This window comes from Salvia miltiorrhiza, chromosome 2, assembly GCF_028751815.1.
Source record: "Salvia miltiorrhiza cultivar Shanhuang (shh) chromosome 2, IMPLAD_Smil_shh, whole genome shotgun sequence".
Taxonomy (NCBI): Eukaryota; Viridiplantae; Streptophyta; class Magnoliopsida; order Lamiales; family Lamiaceae; genus Salvia; species Salvia miltiorrhiza.
This window is the reverse complement of record NC_080388.1, coordinates 55,401,039-55,418,445: the sequence shown is the minus strand read 5'-3', so window position 1 is coordinate 55,418,445 and position 17,407 is coordinate 55,401,039. Positions and strand designations below refer to the sequence as shown.

The 17,407-nt window shown below is 37.3% G+C and overlaps 4 protein-coding genes across 4 annotated transcripts; 3 read left to right on the top strand and 1 right to left on the bottom strand.

The window, feature by feature from the left end:
* Positions 1-2,049: 2,049 nt before the first annotated feature.
* On the top strand, positions 2,050-4,738 carry LOC131010398 (protein NRT1/ PTR FAMILY 4.5-like). The gene is made up of 6 exons (XM_057937898.1): positions 2,050-2,189; positions 2,258-2,339; positions 2,421-2,638; positions 2,718-3,155; positions 3,233-3,354; positions 3,637-4,738. Exons 1-6 carry the CDS (start codon positions 2,181-2,183, stop codon positions 4,532-4,534), a joined length of 1,767 nt encoding a protein of 588 aa, XP_057793881.1. The 5' UTR covers positions 2,050-2,180; the 3' UTR covers positions 4,535-4,738.
* Positions 4,739-9,366: 4,628 nt separating this feature from the next.
* Positions 9,367-11,692, top strand: LOC131010396 (protein NRT1/ PTR FAMILY 4.5-like). Its single transcript, XM_057937896.1, has 6 exons — positions 9,367-9,495; positions 9,576-9,657; positions 9,729-9,946; positions 10,026-10,463; positions 10,551-10,672; positions 10,791-11,692. Exons 1-6 carry the CDS (start codon positions 9,487-9,489, stop codon positions 11,665-11,667), a joined length of 1,746 nt encoding a protein of 581 aa, XP_057793879.1. The 5' UTR covers positions 9,367-9,486; the 3' UTR covers positions 11,668-11,692.
* A 158-nt stretch (positions 11,693-11,850) lies between these two features.
* Positions 11,851-15,649, bottom strand: LOC131010397 (thylakoidal processing peptidase 1, chloroplastic-like). Its single transcript, XM_057937897.1, has 6 exons — positions 14,573-15,649; positions 13,372-13,440; positions 13,218-13,286; positions 13,052-13,138; positions 12,892-12,959; positions 11,851-12,608 (listed from the first exon to the last, which is right to left on the bottom strand). The coding sequence occupies exons 1-6, from the start codon at positions 15,317-15,319 to the stop codon at positions 12,488-12,490; spliced, it is 1,161 nt and encodes a 386-aa protein (XP_057793880.1). The 5' UTR covers positions 15,320-15,649; the 3' UTR covers positions 11,851-12,487.
* LOC131009758 (uncharacterized) lies at positions 15,448-17,349 on the top strand. Its single transcript, XM_057937167.1, has 3 exons — positions 15,448-15,472; positions 16,584-16,942; positions 17,026-17,349. Exons 1-3 carry the CDS (start codon positions 15,448-15,450, stop codon positions 17,347-17,349), a joined length of 708 nt encoding a protein of 235 aa, XP_057793150.1.
* Positions 17,350-17,407: the final 58 nt, after the last annotated feature.

Here is a 17,407-nt window from a genome sequence, read left to right as displayed (position 1 = left end):
TTATTCCATTAGAAAGAGATAATCAAGTGTACACCATTATGGTACACCCTAATAGGACTTTTGTGTGAATCATTTTATGGCTAGCACATCGCAATGGCGCAATTTGCACTTCGCACGTGTGTATCATCATTGTAAGGAGCTTTAAGTTTTGGCTTAGTGACTCGTGGAAATTGTTGGATGGTGGTTCGGTCGATCATGGCTCGTACACCTCTTTGAGTCAGACCTTTCTCGCCTATAAATAAAAGGGTCTTAAAATGAAGATTTCATCAATTTGAACATCAAACTCTTTCTATCTTTTCATCCATCAATAGTCAAGTCTTAGGAAAAGTACTTAATCCCGAGGATTTTGTAAGTTCGTCGGATATACGAGTTGTAGTGCAACTTCTCGTTATCGTTATAGCAGTTGTATCTTGACACATATACTATGAAACCACGTGTACTATAACAAAGCATTTTTTCTTGCTGAGATAGTGTATAACATTAGCCTCGGTTTTAATTGTTTATTTATTTGTCGCATTTTCTACACACCCCTAATAACGAAAATTTCTACACCTTTCCAAGGATGTGTTCTTGAGGATTGATCGATACTCAACTCATCAACCTCATATCCCATGAACTCTATTTTCATGATCGCTACGATTGCCTTTTATCTGACAATATATTAAGGAGATGTTTGTAGGGCTGTAAATGAGTCGTGCCGAGCCGAATACTAGCGGATTTGAGCTCGACTTGTTTAAATATTCGGGTGTTTGAACTCGGCTTTAGCTTGATTTGAGTTTTTATCTTGTTGTTCGAGCTCGACTCGTCACCCACTTACCGAGCAGCTCATGTGATACTCGCTAATGTCGAATTTGAGGTTGAGCTCGAGCTCGATCTCGAGCTCGGCTTGTTAGATGTTTGTATGTATATGATATGCGAGCTTGAATTCGTTAAAAATTTAGGGAAAACGTCTTAATTAATATTGTACGAGCTCGAATTTAGGCTCGTGTACTAACTCGATTGAAGGTTCGTGAACAAGCTCGCGAACAATCAAATTGTTCGCGAGCTTAACGAGTCGAGTGTTGACAGGCTCAAGCTCGGCTCTATAAAATTATATCATTGAAAATATATAAAATTGGAAGGGCATTTGATGAAAATAACAAATTGTAGTAAGATTATTTTTGCAAAACAACTGTTGCTTATAAAATTAAAAAAAAAATGAAATTTATTTTAGTGGGAGCTTATAAGCTTTTAAAATTAATTTTTAAAGAGGCTATAAACTGCAAATACCAAAATACACAGCATGCTAATTTATATTTTTTTGATGCCATTGAAATACCATCAATATAGACAAATATATAAAAAAAAATAACCGTGAATTGGAAAGATCAGTCATCTTATCGTAGGTGTATAACTTCATTTATGAGATTCCAAATTGTAGGGAAGCGTGTAAATTAACTTCTCGATACCTTATTTCATGCGTATCTGTTTGCAAAAGGGTCGTTCACAATAAGGAACTTCATTTGAACATGCATTTGTTTAACGATGAAATTCCTTCTCGTTAATTCCCTCATCTTAGTTATCCCAATATAAAAGTCCCCCATGCTGCTTCCTCTAATTGAAAGCTATAGCTAGGTAATTCACTAATTTGCATTGCCTTTAGCCAAGTAGGAGAGAAGAAAATGAAGGCGTGTGTAAATTGGGGTATTTTCGATATGTCTACATAAAAATGTCTTATTTTTACAAAATTTAATTTGCTTATTTATGATATACATATATTTATATATTATTATATTATAAGTGTGTGTATTCGCATAGTTTGATTATACCTATATATATGTCATCATATTAAATATCGTTTATGGAGTATTTAATTTCTCTATTCTCGACCCCCCACTGATTTTGTTTGAAGTCAAAGCTAATTATGTGATAATAAGCGAAGTCAAACATCTACGTCGATCTTAAAAATTAACTAACAATGTTGGTTGTTGCAATACTGCTGGAGAGATTGAGAGTTTGTGATATGCAACTATAAGAGACAAACGAGCACCCCTTCCAGTTGACTAGGATAATTATTACTAAGATTCCTCATATTCATTGGCTGTCACTATGTGCTCAACCCATTTCTGCCTTGTATATAAACACACACTTCAAGAGATGCTGGAGCATTCAGCCCTCATTGGAGCAAGCTAAGGCATTGCATGAAAATGGTAAGTCTATCTATTCAATATTTTAGAATTCCACATGCATTAATTAACTCTCTTGATTCCTGCTTTAGGGGATTCTTGGAAATGAAAACATCCAACATAAGCAGCAAGCAGGGGCCAAGGGAGGCAGCAGAGCAACCGTGTTTGTCTTTGGTAATTAAATTGAGAATAAATTAAGAAAAGAGTAATTAGTTTCATGCCAGACAGTTTGTGATTATGATATATGTAATGCAGCGATGACAATACTGGAGACGATGGCGTTCCTTTCAAACGGAGTGAGCTTAGTGACTTACTTCTACGGTTACATGAACTTCGGCTTAACCAAGTCTGCCACCACTCTTACAAACTTCATGGGGACTGCCTTTCTCCTCTCTCTATTCGGAGGATTCATCTCAGACACATACTTGTCCAGGTTCAAGACTTGCATCGTCTTCGGCTGCTTCGAAATACTGGTAATTAATTACAAAATTCACCTATTTATGTAAACTGAAATGATTTTGATCAAAATGATGAAATGGTTTGAATTTGCAGGGGTACAGTCTGCTAGCAGTTCAAGCACACTTGAAGCAGCTGAGGCCTTTGCCATGCAAAGATGCAACGATTGGATGTGAATCAGCGAGTGGCAACCAAGAGGCGATACTCTTCACAGGGCTTTACTTGGTAGCACTGGGCACAGGAGGGATCAAGGCCGCCCTGCCTTCTCTCGGAGCAGATCAATACGACGAAAGGGACCCTAAGGAGGCCGCGTCACTCTCCAGCTTCTTCAACTGGTACATGTTCTCGGTCACATTCGGAGCAATGTTTGGGGTCACGTTTTTGGTGTGGATAAGCACCAACCAGGGCTGGGATTGGTCTTTCGGAGTGTGTGGCCTAGCAGTGGCAGCAGCTATTCTGTTCCTCGCTATGGGGAGATCGCTTTATCGGACCAACGTGCCAAAGGGTACGAGCCCCTTAGTCCGAATACTACAGGTACGTATCATCACCAATTTTTTTTTTCCAAACATACAACTTTCTTGGCTCATACAAAGTTTTCACTGCATGACTAGGTATTGGTAGTAGCAGTTAGAAACAGGAACCTACCTGTACCAGAGATAGCACAAGAGCTCCATGAAATTCATGATAAAGAAGCAGGAAACAACGAGATTCTTCAGAGAACCGATCAATTCAAGTAAGGTTTCTTTCGTGTACAGAAACATGAACATGTTCTGTAAGGGTGCATTCTTTTTAATAGCAAATTTATTTTGAGAAAATTTTATCACATTTTAGTGATCTTTAGCTTTTTTTATGCCATTATCTAAAAAAGAGAAGCCTTTTTTTACCCAAGTTCTTTAGAGTTGCCCAGAAACTTTGTCCATCGTGCCCGTAGAAAACTATCCATCTTAACGAATATGTGAAAATATATATGTTCCATCCTTTTTCGTCAACCGAAACTGAGAAGAAGCGGTTTCAGGTTTCTGGACCGTGCAGCGATCCCAAAGAAGTCGAACTCAGAAGATGTTGCGAGGTATAGCGGTTCAGAGTCATGGAGAGTGTGCACAATCACACAAGTGGAAGAAACGAAGATCTTAATGCGGATGCTTCCGATCATAGTGAGCACCGTTTTCATGAACACATGCTTGGCTCAGCTGCAGACATTTACAATACAGCAAAGCATGACAATGGACAGAAGTTTAGGAAGCTTCCAAGTTCCAGGCCCCTCAATCCCAGTGATCCCCCTTGTATTTATGTCCATACTTCTCCCGGCGTACGACCGTTTCTTCGTCCCGCTGGCACGAAGGCTGACAGGCATCCCGACAGGCATTACGCAGCTCCAAAGGGTCGGAGTGGGTCTAGTCCTCTCCATAATCTCCATGGCAGTGAGTGGAGTCGTCGAGACACATAGGAAGAAGGTGGCTGTGGAGCACAACATGGTGGACTCGGCGGGGCCTCTCCCGATGAGTGTGTTCTGGCTGGGTATACAATATGCTATATTCGGGATGGCTGACATGTTTACGGTGGTAGGGCTGCTGGACTTCTTCTACGCGGAGAGCTCGGCCGGGATGAAGTCGCTGGGCACCGCCATCTCGTGGTGCTCCTTGGCGTTCGGCTACTACACCAGCACTGTGGTGGTGAATGTGGTGAACAAGGCCAGCGGGGGATGGCTGTCGAGCAACAACCTCAACACAGACAGATTGGAGTATTTCTACTGGTTGCTTGCGCTCTTGAGCGTTCTAAACTTCGGGGTGTATTTGCTATGCGCGTCGTGGTACAAATACAAGAAGCTGCAAACGGAGAAGGCACCGGGCGCCTCTGTCGATTATGTCGAGGAAAGAATTGATAAGAGTGTTTGTAGGAATTCCAGCCCCTAAAATGTTACATATGGAGATATATATACATCACTCGTTACAGAAAAATAAATCATCAGCAAACTGAAATTACTACTCTCAAACATGTTTGGTCATGTATCATCTAAATTTCCAAAGCAGCAAATATAGGGGCTGTAGTGTACATATAAATGCATAGAAAAAGTGATTGAGAATAGAGGAATTAAGTATCGCACGTTAAAAATGTGGAGAACTCCGAATCTGTATATAAGCTTGTCCTATTAAAATGAGATAATCAATTGTGCACTACTATGACGCACCCTAATGAGATTTTTGTGTTAGCCATTTTATGACTAGCGCATCGCAATGAACGCACTTTGCACTCCGCACGTGCGCATCGTCATAAGGAGCCTTAAGTTTTGGCTAAGTCACTCGTGGAAATGGCTTGATGGTTGTTCGGTTGTGGCTCGTACACCTCTTCTAATCAAACCCTTCCCATCTATAAATAAAAGGGTCCTAAAATGCAGATTCCATATATCAATTCGAACATCAAGTTCTCTTTCTATCTTTTCGTACATCAATAGTCGAGTTCTAGGAAAAGTATCCAGTCCCAAGTATTTTTCGTACATCAATAGTCGAGTTCTAGGAAAAGTATCAAGTCCCAAGTATTTCATAAGCTCGTTGGATAAATGAGATGTAATACAACTACTCATTATCGTTATAGTCGATTGTTTCTTGGGACATATGTTGCGAAACCTTTCACTATAATAGAATATTTTGTCCTGCGGAGATAGTGTCTAACACTAACCTCATATGTCCCCAAGGGGGACCTCCTGTGTGTGAACAGTGAGGTCTCGGGTTCAAACCCCACTACTTCCCCTCCCTAATTCCTCCAAGTTAAAAAAAAAAAAAAAACAAATACTCCCTCCGTCCCATTAGTAGTGTCCCACTTTCTTTTTTGTGTTAAAAAAAAAAAAAAAAAAAACACTAACCTAGCTCATATTAGTTATTTATTTATTTATCGTGTTTTCTATGCACGCCTAATAACAGGAATTTCTACACCTTCCCAAGGATATGTTCTTGATCGAGAAATGATCGATACTCGACTCTTCAACCTCATATCCCATGAACTCCATTTTCATGGTTGATGCGGCTGCCTTCTTATCTCACAATATACTAAGGAGATGTGTGATTAAGTTTATTGAGAGTTTATAAATGTAATATCTCGAGTGGTTATAATTTGTTAATGTATTTGGACAATTGAGTCGGAGAGAATTGCGAGTTGGAGAGAGAAAATTAAAATATATGAAATTACAAGGACATTTGATGAAAATAACAAAATGTAGTAAGATTATTTTCATAAAACGACTATTTCTTATGAGATTATAAAAAAGGGTTAAGTGCATATAATATCATGAACTTTGTCCGAAATCCATTTTCCTCACGATCTTTAAAAATTCTATTTTTTTATCAAATACTTTGACATTTGTTTAATTTTCCCACGATTTTTTATTCGATGACCGTAAAAATGACATAGCAGTGACGTGGATTTAATTTTACACGTAACACTGACGTGGAATATATATGAATTTTAAATTACACATATAATATTAAATCATAAAAACCCTAATTTCTTCTAATTTCTCATTTTTATCGGGCAAAATGAAATCAAAGATTGCTTTTGACACTAGAAAAAAATGATTGCATTCCTTTCCACCACCTCTGTCGAAGGGTTCCTCTCCAAACCAGTGTGGAAGTCTTCGTGTCGAGGTCTTCCAAATCAGTGGCGCTGATTGCTCGCTGATTGCTGGCGTCGATTGCTTCGTGTTTCCAATCTTCCAAACCAGTGCGCCGATTGTTGGTGCCGGTGCTTTGTCCATTGGTGGCGCTGATTGCCGAAACGAGGGTTTTAATGTTTAAACTGATTCCGATTCCGATTCCGGCAAGCCACATCAGCGCCACGTCGATTCCGATTTAAGGGTAAAAAAATCGTAGAAAAATTGAACAAATGTCAAAGTATTTGATAAAAAATGAAAATTTTAAAGATCGTGCGGAAAATGGATTTCAGACAAAGTTCGTGATATTATATGTAATTAACCCTAAAAAAATAAATTGGAATTTATTTAATGAGGGCTTATAAATTGTAAAAACGTTTTTTAAAGAGCTAATAAATTCATCCAAATACTCTCTAAACCTTCCATATGTGAAAATACCAAAATACATAGCATGATAATTTAATTATATTTCTTGATGCCACTGAAATACCATTCATATAGGCAAATATAAATAAAAAATAACCTTGAATTGGAAAGTGCAAGTTAAAAGGGTCGTTCACAATGGAATTTCAATTGAACATAACGATGAAATTCCTTCTCGTTAATTCCCTCGTCATGTTAGTTATCTCAATATAAAAAGTCCCCCATGCTGCTTCCTTTAATTTAAAGGTATAACTAATTTGCATTGCCTTTAGCCCAAGTAGGACAAAGTTAGGAAGACGTGTATTATAAAAATATCTTTATTTTACAAAATTTGATTTGCTGATTTATGATATAACTAGTATGTGCCCGCTCGTGCGATGCACGACCATCATCGAAATTGAACGATAATTTAAATAAATAAATAAAAATGTTAAACATAATATATATATATATATATATATATATATATATATATATAAGTAAATATAAACATAAATTATCTCAATAAAAAATAAATTATTCACAATATAATCTCAATAAAAATATCAATCTGAAAACATTCGAATTTTCAATTATTGAAATAGCAATTAATTGATTTAATTGATAATGTGTATAAATTTATAAATAAATAAATTATGAAATATCAAAAGCAAGTATAGATGATAATGAGTATCATTATGGATCATATAATATTCTAAGATGTACAAAACTATTTATTTATTTACATATAGTATAACTGTAGTTTAATATAGTTTTCGAATGCATATTTATGAGGTCATTTTGTTTATGCTCAAATTTTAAAATAGTTACAATGTATACATTTTTTTTTTCAATTGGAAAGTGAAAAAATAAAGGGTTTAACATGAGATATGTGTCGTTCATTTTCCAAAATAAAATGTATACAATTTCAGTAAATTTAAATAAATGTGCTACTAAAAAATTAAACTCTTCAATTTACTTTTATTTTTTATTTTTAAAGAAAATCGATAATGGTTCTCTAATTACTGATTTTCCAATGAGTAATTTTGAAGATTAAAAATTCGATTTTTAAGATATACTATATATTAGTTATTTATCTACAAATTTATATTAATATAAAGTTGACCTTTAAAAAAATATTTTTAAGCTAAAGATTTTTAAAATGAACAAATATAAGTTTCATCATTGTAATTGCATTAAACTGATATAATAAAAATATAAATAGTAAAATATAAAAAATACTGATCTATAGTAAAAACATAAAAAATAAAATAAAAAAATATGGAAAAAGGAATGAAAGAACCGTGAATTTTAAAAAATGAGAAATGAGAGAGGAGAGAAGAGAGAGGAGAGAGAAAAAAATAATTTGGTGACTTTAAACTATAATAACTTATTGGTTTTAAATTTATTTTTTATAATTTTTACATCAAATTAAAGATATCGTCATTATCTTTAATTTAACATCCATATTGAATATTTTTTTATAAATTAAAGTTGATGAATTTAAAAGAAAATCAATTTGAATAAATATATTTGAATAGTGTTTTCTAAGTAATTAATATATTTTGTTAAATTAGTGTGAACGTGTGAAATGAGTTAGTGGTGTTAATAATTTTTTTTAACCTTCATATTAAAAGTATTATCAAAATTGCCATTCAAATCAATTTCAAATTGATTTGAAATCAATTTCTAATTGAAAACTGCTGTTTTAATATAGTATAGATATATTTATATATTAGTATTATTATATTATAAGTGTGTCTATTCGCATAGTTTGATTATACCTATATGTCATTATATTACTTAATTTAATTTTTGATATTTTAGTTATTTAATATTGTATATAAAATTTATTTTGTACTATTATTTTTCACATATCACGTACCGAATTAATGACATATAGGTATAATCAAAATATTTGTCTATAAAATTTGATTTGCTTATTTAGTTCGGTATGTGATATGAAAAAACTAATAAAAATAAATAACTGTTGATTATTTAAAACATATTAAATAAATTTAAATATTTTAATTACTCTGTTTCCTTGAAAATAAGGCGTGTACCTAAACGTTTATGAACTTCCTTTTATTTTAGTTTTCTTAATTCTGACATGTAAAAGTTTCCAAATTATGTACTCGTATGTATTTTATCTTCGGAATTTATTAATAGGAAATATTAATTATATAGAATTTTTTTTTTCGTAGGTTTTCTCTTCTTTTTGTTCTCAATAAATTTTTTATTTCATACCAAATGTAGAAAATGAATTTGTAGTAAAGTACAGTCCAAATGTAGAAAATGAATATTTTTTGTGGGACATACAAAAATGACAAAAAAAATTAATATTTTTAAGGAACAAATGGAGTATATTATAATTTATTTTAAAATGAAATCATTAAGTCAAATATTTTACAAGATAATTATAAGTTAATTTGAGTGATGGAAGCAGAATTTTGTATTTGGAGTGCGATAAATAGTTACATAAATATAAAGTGTGAATGGATGCGTCGAACAACGGACAACACAGAGAAAATTGGAGTCGAAAGCTAATCATATGAAGCTAGTTATATAATAATAAACGAAGCCAAACATCTACGTCGATCTTAAATTAACTAACCATGTTGGTTGTTGCAATACTGCTGGAGTGATTATGCAACTATAAGAGACAAAAGAGCACCCCTTCCAGTTGACTAGCTAGCTTAATTATTACTAAGATTCCTCATATTCATTGCCTGTCACTATGACTTGTATATAAACACACAGTTGAAGAGATGCTAGAGCCTTCAACCCTCATTGGACCAAACAAGCAAGCTAAGGCATTGCATGAAAATGGTAAGTCTATCTATGCAAGAGCTTATTCAGTATTTTAGAATTCCACATGCATTAATTAACTCTCTTGATTCCTGCTTTAGGGGATTCTTGGAAATGAAAACATCCAACATGGGCAGCAAGCAGGGGCCAAGGGAGGTAGAAGAGCAACCGTGTTTGTCTTTGGTACGTAATTAAATTGAGAATAAATCAAGAAAAGAGTAATTAGTTTGTGATTTATGATATATGCAATGCAGCGATGACAACGCTGGAGACAATGGCGTTCCTTTCAAACGGAGTGAGCTTAGTGACTTACTTCTACGGTTACATGAACTTCGGCTTAACCAAGTCTGCCACCACTCTTACAAACTTCATGGGGACTACCTTTCTCCTCTCTCTATTCGGAGGATTCATCTCAGACACTTACTTGTCCAGGTTCAAGACTTGCATCCTTTTCGGCTGCTTCGAAATACTGGTAATTAATTACAAAATTCACCTATTTATGTAAACTGAAATGATTTTGATCAAAATGATGAAATGGTTTCAATTTGCAGGGGTACAGTCTGCTAGCAGTTCAAGCACACTTGAAACAGCTGAGGCCTTTGCCATGCAAAGATGCAACGATTGGATGTGAATCAGCGAGCAGCAACCAAGAGGCGATACTCTTCACAGGGCTGTATTTGGTAGCACTGGGCACAGGAGGGATCAAGGGGGCCCTGGCTTCTCTTGGAGCAGATCAATACGACGAAAGGGACCCTAAAGAGGCCGCGTCACTCTCGAGCTTCTTCAACTGGTACATGTTCTCGGTCACATTCGGAGGAATGTTCGGGGTCACATTTTTGGTGTGGATAAGCACCAACCAGGGCTGGGATTGGTCGTTCGGAGTGTGTGGTCTAGCAGTGGCAGTAGCTATTCTGTTACTCGCTATGGGGAGATCACTGTATCGGACCAACGTGCCAAAAGGTACGAGCCCCTTAGTCCGAATACTACAGGTACGTACGCAGCCTTATATCAGCACCAATTTTTTTTCCAAACATATAACTTTCTTGGCTCATACAAAGTTTTCATTGTATGACTAGGTATTGGTAGTAGCAGTTAGAAACAGGAACTTACCTGTACCAAAGATAGCACAAGAGCTCCATGAAATTCATGATAAAGAAGTAGGAAACAATGAGATTCTTCAGAGAACCGATCAATTCAAGTAAGGTTTCTTTCGTGTACAGGCACATCAACATGTTCTGTAAGGGTGCATTCTTTTTAATAGCAAATTTATTTTCCACCCTTTTTTGTCAACCAAAACTGAGAAGAAGCGGTTTCAGGTTGTTGGACCTTGCAGCGATCCCAAGGAACTCGAACTCAGAAGATTCAGAGTCATGGAGAGTGTGCACAATCACACAAGTGGAAGAAACGAAGATCTTAATGCGGATGCTGCCGATCATAGTGAGCACTGTTTTCATGAACACATGCGTGGCTCAGCTGCAGACATTTACAATACAGCAAAGCATGACAATGGACAGAAGTTTAGGAAGCTTCCAAGTGCCAGGCCCCTCAATCCCAGTGATCCCCCTTGTATTTATGTCCATACTTCTCCCGGCATATGACCGTTTCTTCGTCCCGCTGGCACGAAGGCTGACAGGCATCCCGACGGGCATTACACAGCTCCAAAGGGTCGGAGTGGGTCTAGTCCTCTCCATAATCTCCATGGCGGTGAGTGGAGTCATCGAGACACACAGGAAGAGCGTGGCTGTTGAGCACAACATGGTGGACTCGGCGGGGCCTCTCCCAATGAGTGTGTTCTGGCTGGGTATACAGTATGCAATATTCGGGATGGCTGACACATTTACGGTGGTGGGGCTGCTGGACTTCTTCTACGCGGAGAGCTCGGCCGGGATGAAGTCGCTGGGCACCGCCATCTCGAAGTGCTCCTTGGCATTCGGCTACTACACCAGCACTATGGTGGTCAATGTGGTGAACAAGGCCAGCGGAGGATGGCTGTCGAGCAACAACCTCAACACAGACAGATTGGAGTATTTCTACTGGTTGCTTGCGCTCTTGAGCGTTCTAAACTTCGGGGTGTATTTGCTATGCGCGTCGTGGTACAAATACAAGCTGCAAACGGAGAAGGCACCGGGCGCCTCTGTCGATTATGTCGAGGAAAGAATTGATAAGAGTGTTTGTAGGAATTCCAGCCCCTAAAATGTTACATATGGAGATATACATCCATCGTTACAGAAAAATAAATCATCAGCAAACTGAGATTACTACTCTCAAACATGTTTGGTCATGTATCAGCTAACTTTTCAAAGCAGCAAATGTAGGGGCTGTAGTGTAGAGAAATAAGCTGTTGTATCTGAGCAAATGCACTAAGAAATACTTAAAGATCATAAAATGAAAACTCACATTAAGTCGAATCCCAAACACGGGGGAGAGTTGAGGATCTACACTTGAAATAAGAACCACGGATACAAGTTTCCAAAATACATGTAGATATCGGCCTAGTTAGGATCCCCTACTTATTCATGACTTCACCCCACAACGGAGGAGCTATCTATACAAATTATTTTGGCTATATATAAGACACTAATACCATCATGCGGAGGAATGGAAGAAAAATGAAAACTAAGAATCCAACAAGTCTACAAAAATAGAATGGAAATTAAAACAAAAATAGCATGTACTCTCATCTGCCATTTGTAACAATTGATTCTTTGAAAGCAGTTGAAATGGAATAACTTTGATAATCGCCATCTTCAAAAAGGCTCTTGTAGTTTCCACCGCAATACAGAAGCAGCCTGCCAGCCTCGTGCTAGTCTCATTATCTGGCAGACTCACTGGCACTGCAGCCAACTCGTCAATGTAGTAAAGTTTATCCCGCATGAAAGAGAACACTTTAGAAGGAAATCTAATCCAGCACTCGGGTATGGAAGGAGTAAGAAGGTTAAATAAATAACAGAGTTGATGAGTTGTGATAAAAACAGATTAAATAAACCATCTGAATAAACCAGAAGGCAACGCATCAAGAACATGCCACAGTTCTGCCCCCCTGGGATGTGGCGTACATTGTATCAGAAACTCTAGAAGGAGGCCAGTACCGGAAGACTGATCTACCAACAATGTTTTCAATAGGCAATGGACCCCTGTAACATCAAAAGTTCTGGATTAAAATCTATGCAAGTCTTTGCTGTTAATAAAAAGCACTTCTTTCACCATGTGTCGATTTATTAACAGTTTACTTTCTCGTTTTAGCAAGAAGTTAGGTCAGATAATCTTATATCCATCACCACTATATAAAAAATGGTTAGTGGAAAGCAGAAGAAAAGGAAGAATGAATAACAATATATCATAGGTAGTCTCTTCCCAACATTCAACATGAATAAAATGTTGGAGTGAGTAATCAGATAGCAATGATGAATTGATTACCAGTTATGAGAATCAAAGCTGTTATTCCTATTGTCTCCCAGCACAAATACATAGCCCTCAGGTACAAGCTGTATAAAATAAAATAGTTAATAAATGTTTTTACTCATTATATAGATGTAGATGATAAGGTACAAACAAAAAAATAAACACAAAAATATACCACTGGATCCATTTCATACTCAAGAGGTTCCAATATGAAATCTTCATCTTGAGCAATCCCATTGACCAACAATTTCCCATCACGAACCTGGATAAGGCATAAAATCAAACCACTTGAAGGACAAGATGTGACAAACACATATAAATTAACAATCATTTCAAATTACTTCTACATAGTCACCAGCTTTTGCTACAACTCTTTTGATGAGCACATCGGATGAACTAAAACCGATTTCCTGAAAACAGGTCATGAAAGTAATTAACATGTTACTATGTTAGAGTAATAATGTTGTCAATGGTGCCAGAACTAAACGAGCATACCTGAAGAATTAAAGGAGCTTTAAAAATCACAATATCCGAGACTTCAGGCTTCTTGAATAAATAAGAGACCTGGAATGCTCATCAATAAAACAAGAACAAAAGAAATTATCTTGTGATCTCATTGTACAGATGTTATTTTCAAATTAAAGCAATCAGACGTACACCAATCTTCTACATATAGATAATTGTATCTAGACCAGTCAAAGTTACTTCTTGCCATTGCTTCAGTGACGCACATCATAGTCGAACAACATGTTACATTTTAGACTTTGAAACCACTCATAGTCATCTACTACCACTTCATGTCCCAATAGAGGAGAAAGAATAAGGAAACTGCTCAAAATTTTGCATACACCATGTAGCAAGAATATAAACATTGCATAACGTTTTCCCCACAAGTAACTTCAAAAGCTTTTCTATAAACAGTACATTAAAAGGGTGTTTAACTATGCAAGACTGATAACATATATGATTGAGTATTGTTATCTTAATCACTAGGATTTCTTCAATCCTACCCATTTCAATTGGATATGAATCAAGCAAGTTAGCTTAAATTGTAGAAATTATCAAGGGCCTTAGGATATCCATAAAGTTCCAACCCATCTTAGTAAACAATAGATTAGCCTATACCATTTTTCTTCGGCAAGGCTCAATAGTAACACCCTCTAAAATTAATGCCATGAGCCTCAACAAGTAAATTCCCATGCCAATACACCCCAAAAACTGTATTTGTTTCTGCGCACAGCAACTTGATGAAACCTAAGCCTCATATTCACATCCACATCAAAAATGCTGACAACAAAAACGAAATGCAATTGTGTATTATGTTAACGAAGGGTCTATGATTCAAGTTCTTTGTATAACACTGATTCACTCAGTAAGCTTTCAATATTCACATAATACCAAAAATCTGCTAGAGTACTCGTGGAACTTCTACACATTACAATACCACAAGGGGGCATTGATAAGATATATGATTGAGATTACTAGGATATATTCAATTCCACCCTCTCAGTAGGATACGAGTCAAGCAAAATTAGCTTAAAAGATAGAAATTAATAAGGGCCTTGGGATATCCCAAAGTTCCAATTCATCTTAGTAAACAATGGATTAGCCTTACTATGTTTAACAATAAAGGCTTAAACGTCCCTTAACCGTGATAAATGAAGTCGGTCAGATTTTAGCTAGGTTAAACGCATACCTTCTCCGCTAGAATTCGATCACCCACATCAAGGGTAGGGTACATTGAAGTGGTGGGAATAGACCTTGGCTCGGCCAAAGTCGACTTAAACAGAATGCGAATGCTTAAAGCAGTAAAAGTGGCCTTGGCATCTTCCGAGGTGAAGCCCAAGTTCTTCAATTTCAAATACCAACTATTACTAACACCAGAAATCCTCTCCGGTGAAACGCCCACACGTCTATCACCATCACCACTGGCTGCCGCCGCTAATACCTTCAAACCACCAACACTCTTTGCATTGACTGCTTCTCCGCTGCTGCCGCCAGCTAGGGTTTCTCTATCCACCTCCCTAAAAGAAGGTTCATTACATGGCAACCACTTAGAAAGCCGGAAAAAGGAAATGGCCGAAGACGCCTTCAGGGGCGAAATACCCAAAACAGTCGAGCTCGAAGAAGTCCCCACTGACTGCATCAACAAGGAAATTAATCCGAGCACCAACGGCGACTGGGAATTTCCTCCGAGAATCTCTCCGGCCAGTTTAGAGCACAAGGCGGGGGTCGGGTTGATCGGATTTCTCTTCCATTTAGTGCGGCGGAAGTCGGCGTAATTGGAGTCCGGCTTCTGCGAGGGAGGGTGCTGAAAGATGCGGGATCTCTGTATGCAATCATCGACGAACCGGGATCCAAAGAATTTCCCGGACGCGGCGCACGAAGCCGTCATGTTAGAGGCGACGGACGCCGAGTACTTGACGGTGAACCGAATCGCCATGACGGCTGATTCTGACGTATTCGACCAGGAATGTTGTGGGTTCTAGGAGGGTGATAGCGCCATATGAAAACTGAAATGGAGTAATTTTGCGCAGAACAGAAAATCAAAACCCTACGCGTTCCCACGCTATGAGGAAAGGGATCGCAGTCGCAGGTGAGAAGACTCCAGACGGCGTAATAAATCTCTCTCTCCTTTTTTTAATTTCCCCGAGTTATATCAATTTAAAATTGTTTTCTTCCCAAAAATAAAATCAACTTTTAAATGCTTTGACATGTACACAGGAAATTTTCCATACAATCATATTGCCGGGATCGGAACAAGTGCTACGCCTACTACTATAAAAAGGTTATTACTAAGGGCGTGTTTGATGGTAATATAGAGATTAATTACTTCTAGATATCTAATACATATTTATTGAGATTAACTATTTTATATCATTGTTTGATATTTCCTAGATAAGCACTAGTTAATAGGAATTATTGTTTGATATAAGAACTCACGTGTTTGATAGTGTTTGATATTATAGCTTATATTGTGAAATTACCACCTTACCCTCCACTTAAATATTAAATTTACAAACATATACCCTCAACTATAAAAGATGGAGATAATAGTTTTAGCGCCAAATTTGGGAACTTGGGCGCGGGTTCTCACAATAAAAAGAGAAACCCATCGATTCACTCCTACAATTGCAGATTTCATTTACCATTCCAAACATAGGGCTCCCCAAAAATTAGAACACCAACTCTTCAAGGGTGTTTGCTGAGTTCGAGTTTTTCATTTTGAAAAAGTCTCAATGTCTGCCTTCCAACAAGGTAATAATTTGTTCTAGGCTTTTTTTTAATATTTGAAATCAATTGTTGAGGATCCTTAGTTATTGTTGGATTAAATCGATTTGGGTGAGTGTTCTGTGATAATCGGAAACAACGTTATTTGGGCCTGTATTTCAGATTTTTCTCTGGCCTTCACCCAACCAACACTTGTGTATTTTGTATGTTTCAATAACTTTTCAGCATATGTATAATTTGGTGATTGATTTTTTCGGGCACACCTTGCTTTCAACGAGGTGGAAATATGATTCCATTCCATTTAGCTCGGTTGACTTGCTGCATTCATATTACCAAGCTTTTGATCGTTTTGTCGAGTTTCCATTTTATTCATATTACCATTATTTTGCAACATTGGCTTGATTATAATTGCGGCATTGTATAGCTGGTCTTATCTAATTGTGGTGCGGCTGTTTGGGTTTTGTGTGTATGGTTAGACTCGGCGAGCAATGACGCCGGCCGCGTAAAGCCCAATAAATCCGAAAAGACACGACGTTCATGGTCACTAAGGGAGGAGGAACAGTTGATTGCCGCATTGAAGGAAATAGTAGTTAATGGATGGAGATCAGATAATGGCTTTAGAGCGGGTTATCTTGCGAAACTTGAAGAAGCCATGAAGATTGCATTTCCAGGGACTGATCTCCAGGGTATCCCACATATTCACTCAAAAATCTCCATGTGGAAGAGGAACTATTACTCATTGTCACTGATGTTGAGGGATAGCGGTATTGGCTTTAATGTCGATGGAAAGTTTATGATTGATTGCACTCTCGAACAATGGGATGATATTGTAAAGGTATTTGCATTTTTTTGTTACCACTATGTTACCTATCCTGTGTATCTAATTTCGTTGGACGTTCGCTCTGTTTATTTGTGTAGCGTGATCCTTCTGCACGTGGGATGAAAAAAAAAAGTTGGCCTCATTTGGAAGAGTGGAAGGAGATATTTGGAAAGGATCGAGCAACTGGGACAACAGCAGAAGATGTTACTGATGCAGTAGATGAAATGAGGAACATTGTTGAAGACGACGAGAATGATGGAGCGTATGGTGATTATGTTCCTGTGTTTACTGCCGATACAGAGACCGAGGGCCCCGCTGACAGTGTGTGTCAACCCGAGAAGGCAGAACGTGCTCCACGAGTCTCGGGTAAGAAGAGAAAAGCAAACGACGACGATGAGAAATGGTTCAATCTGTTCAAATAGATGAGCAGCAACGCTAATGCGAGGATGGATTGCATAGCTTCGAAGCTTGGTTACAAGC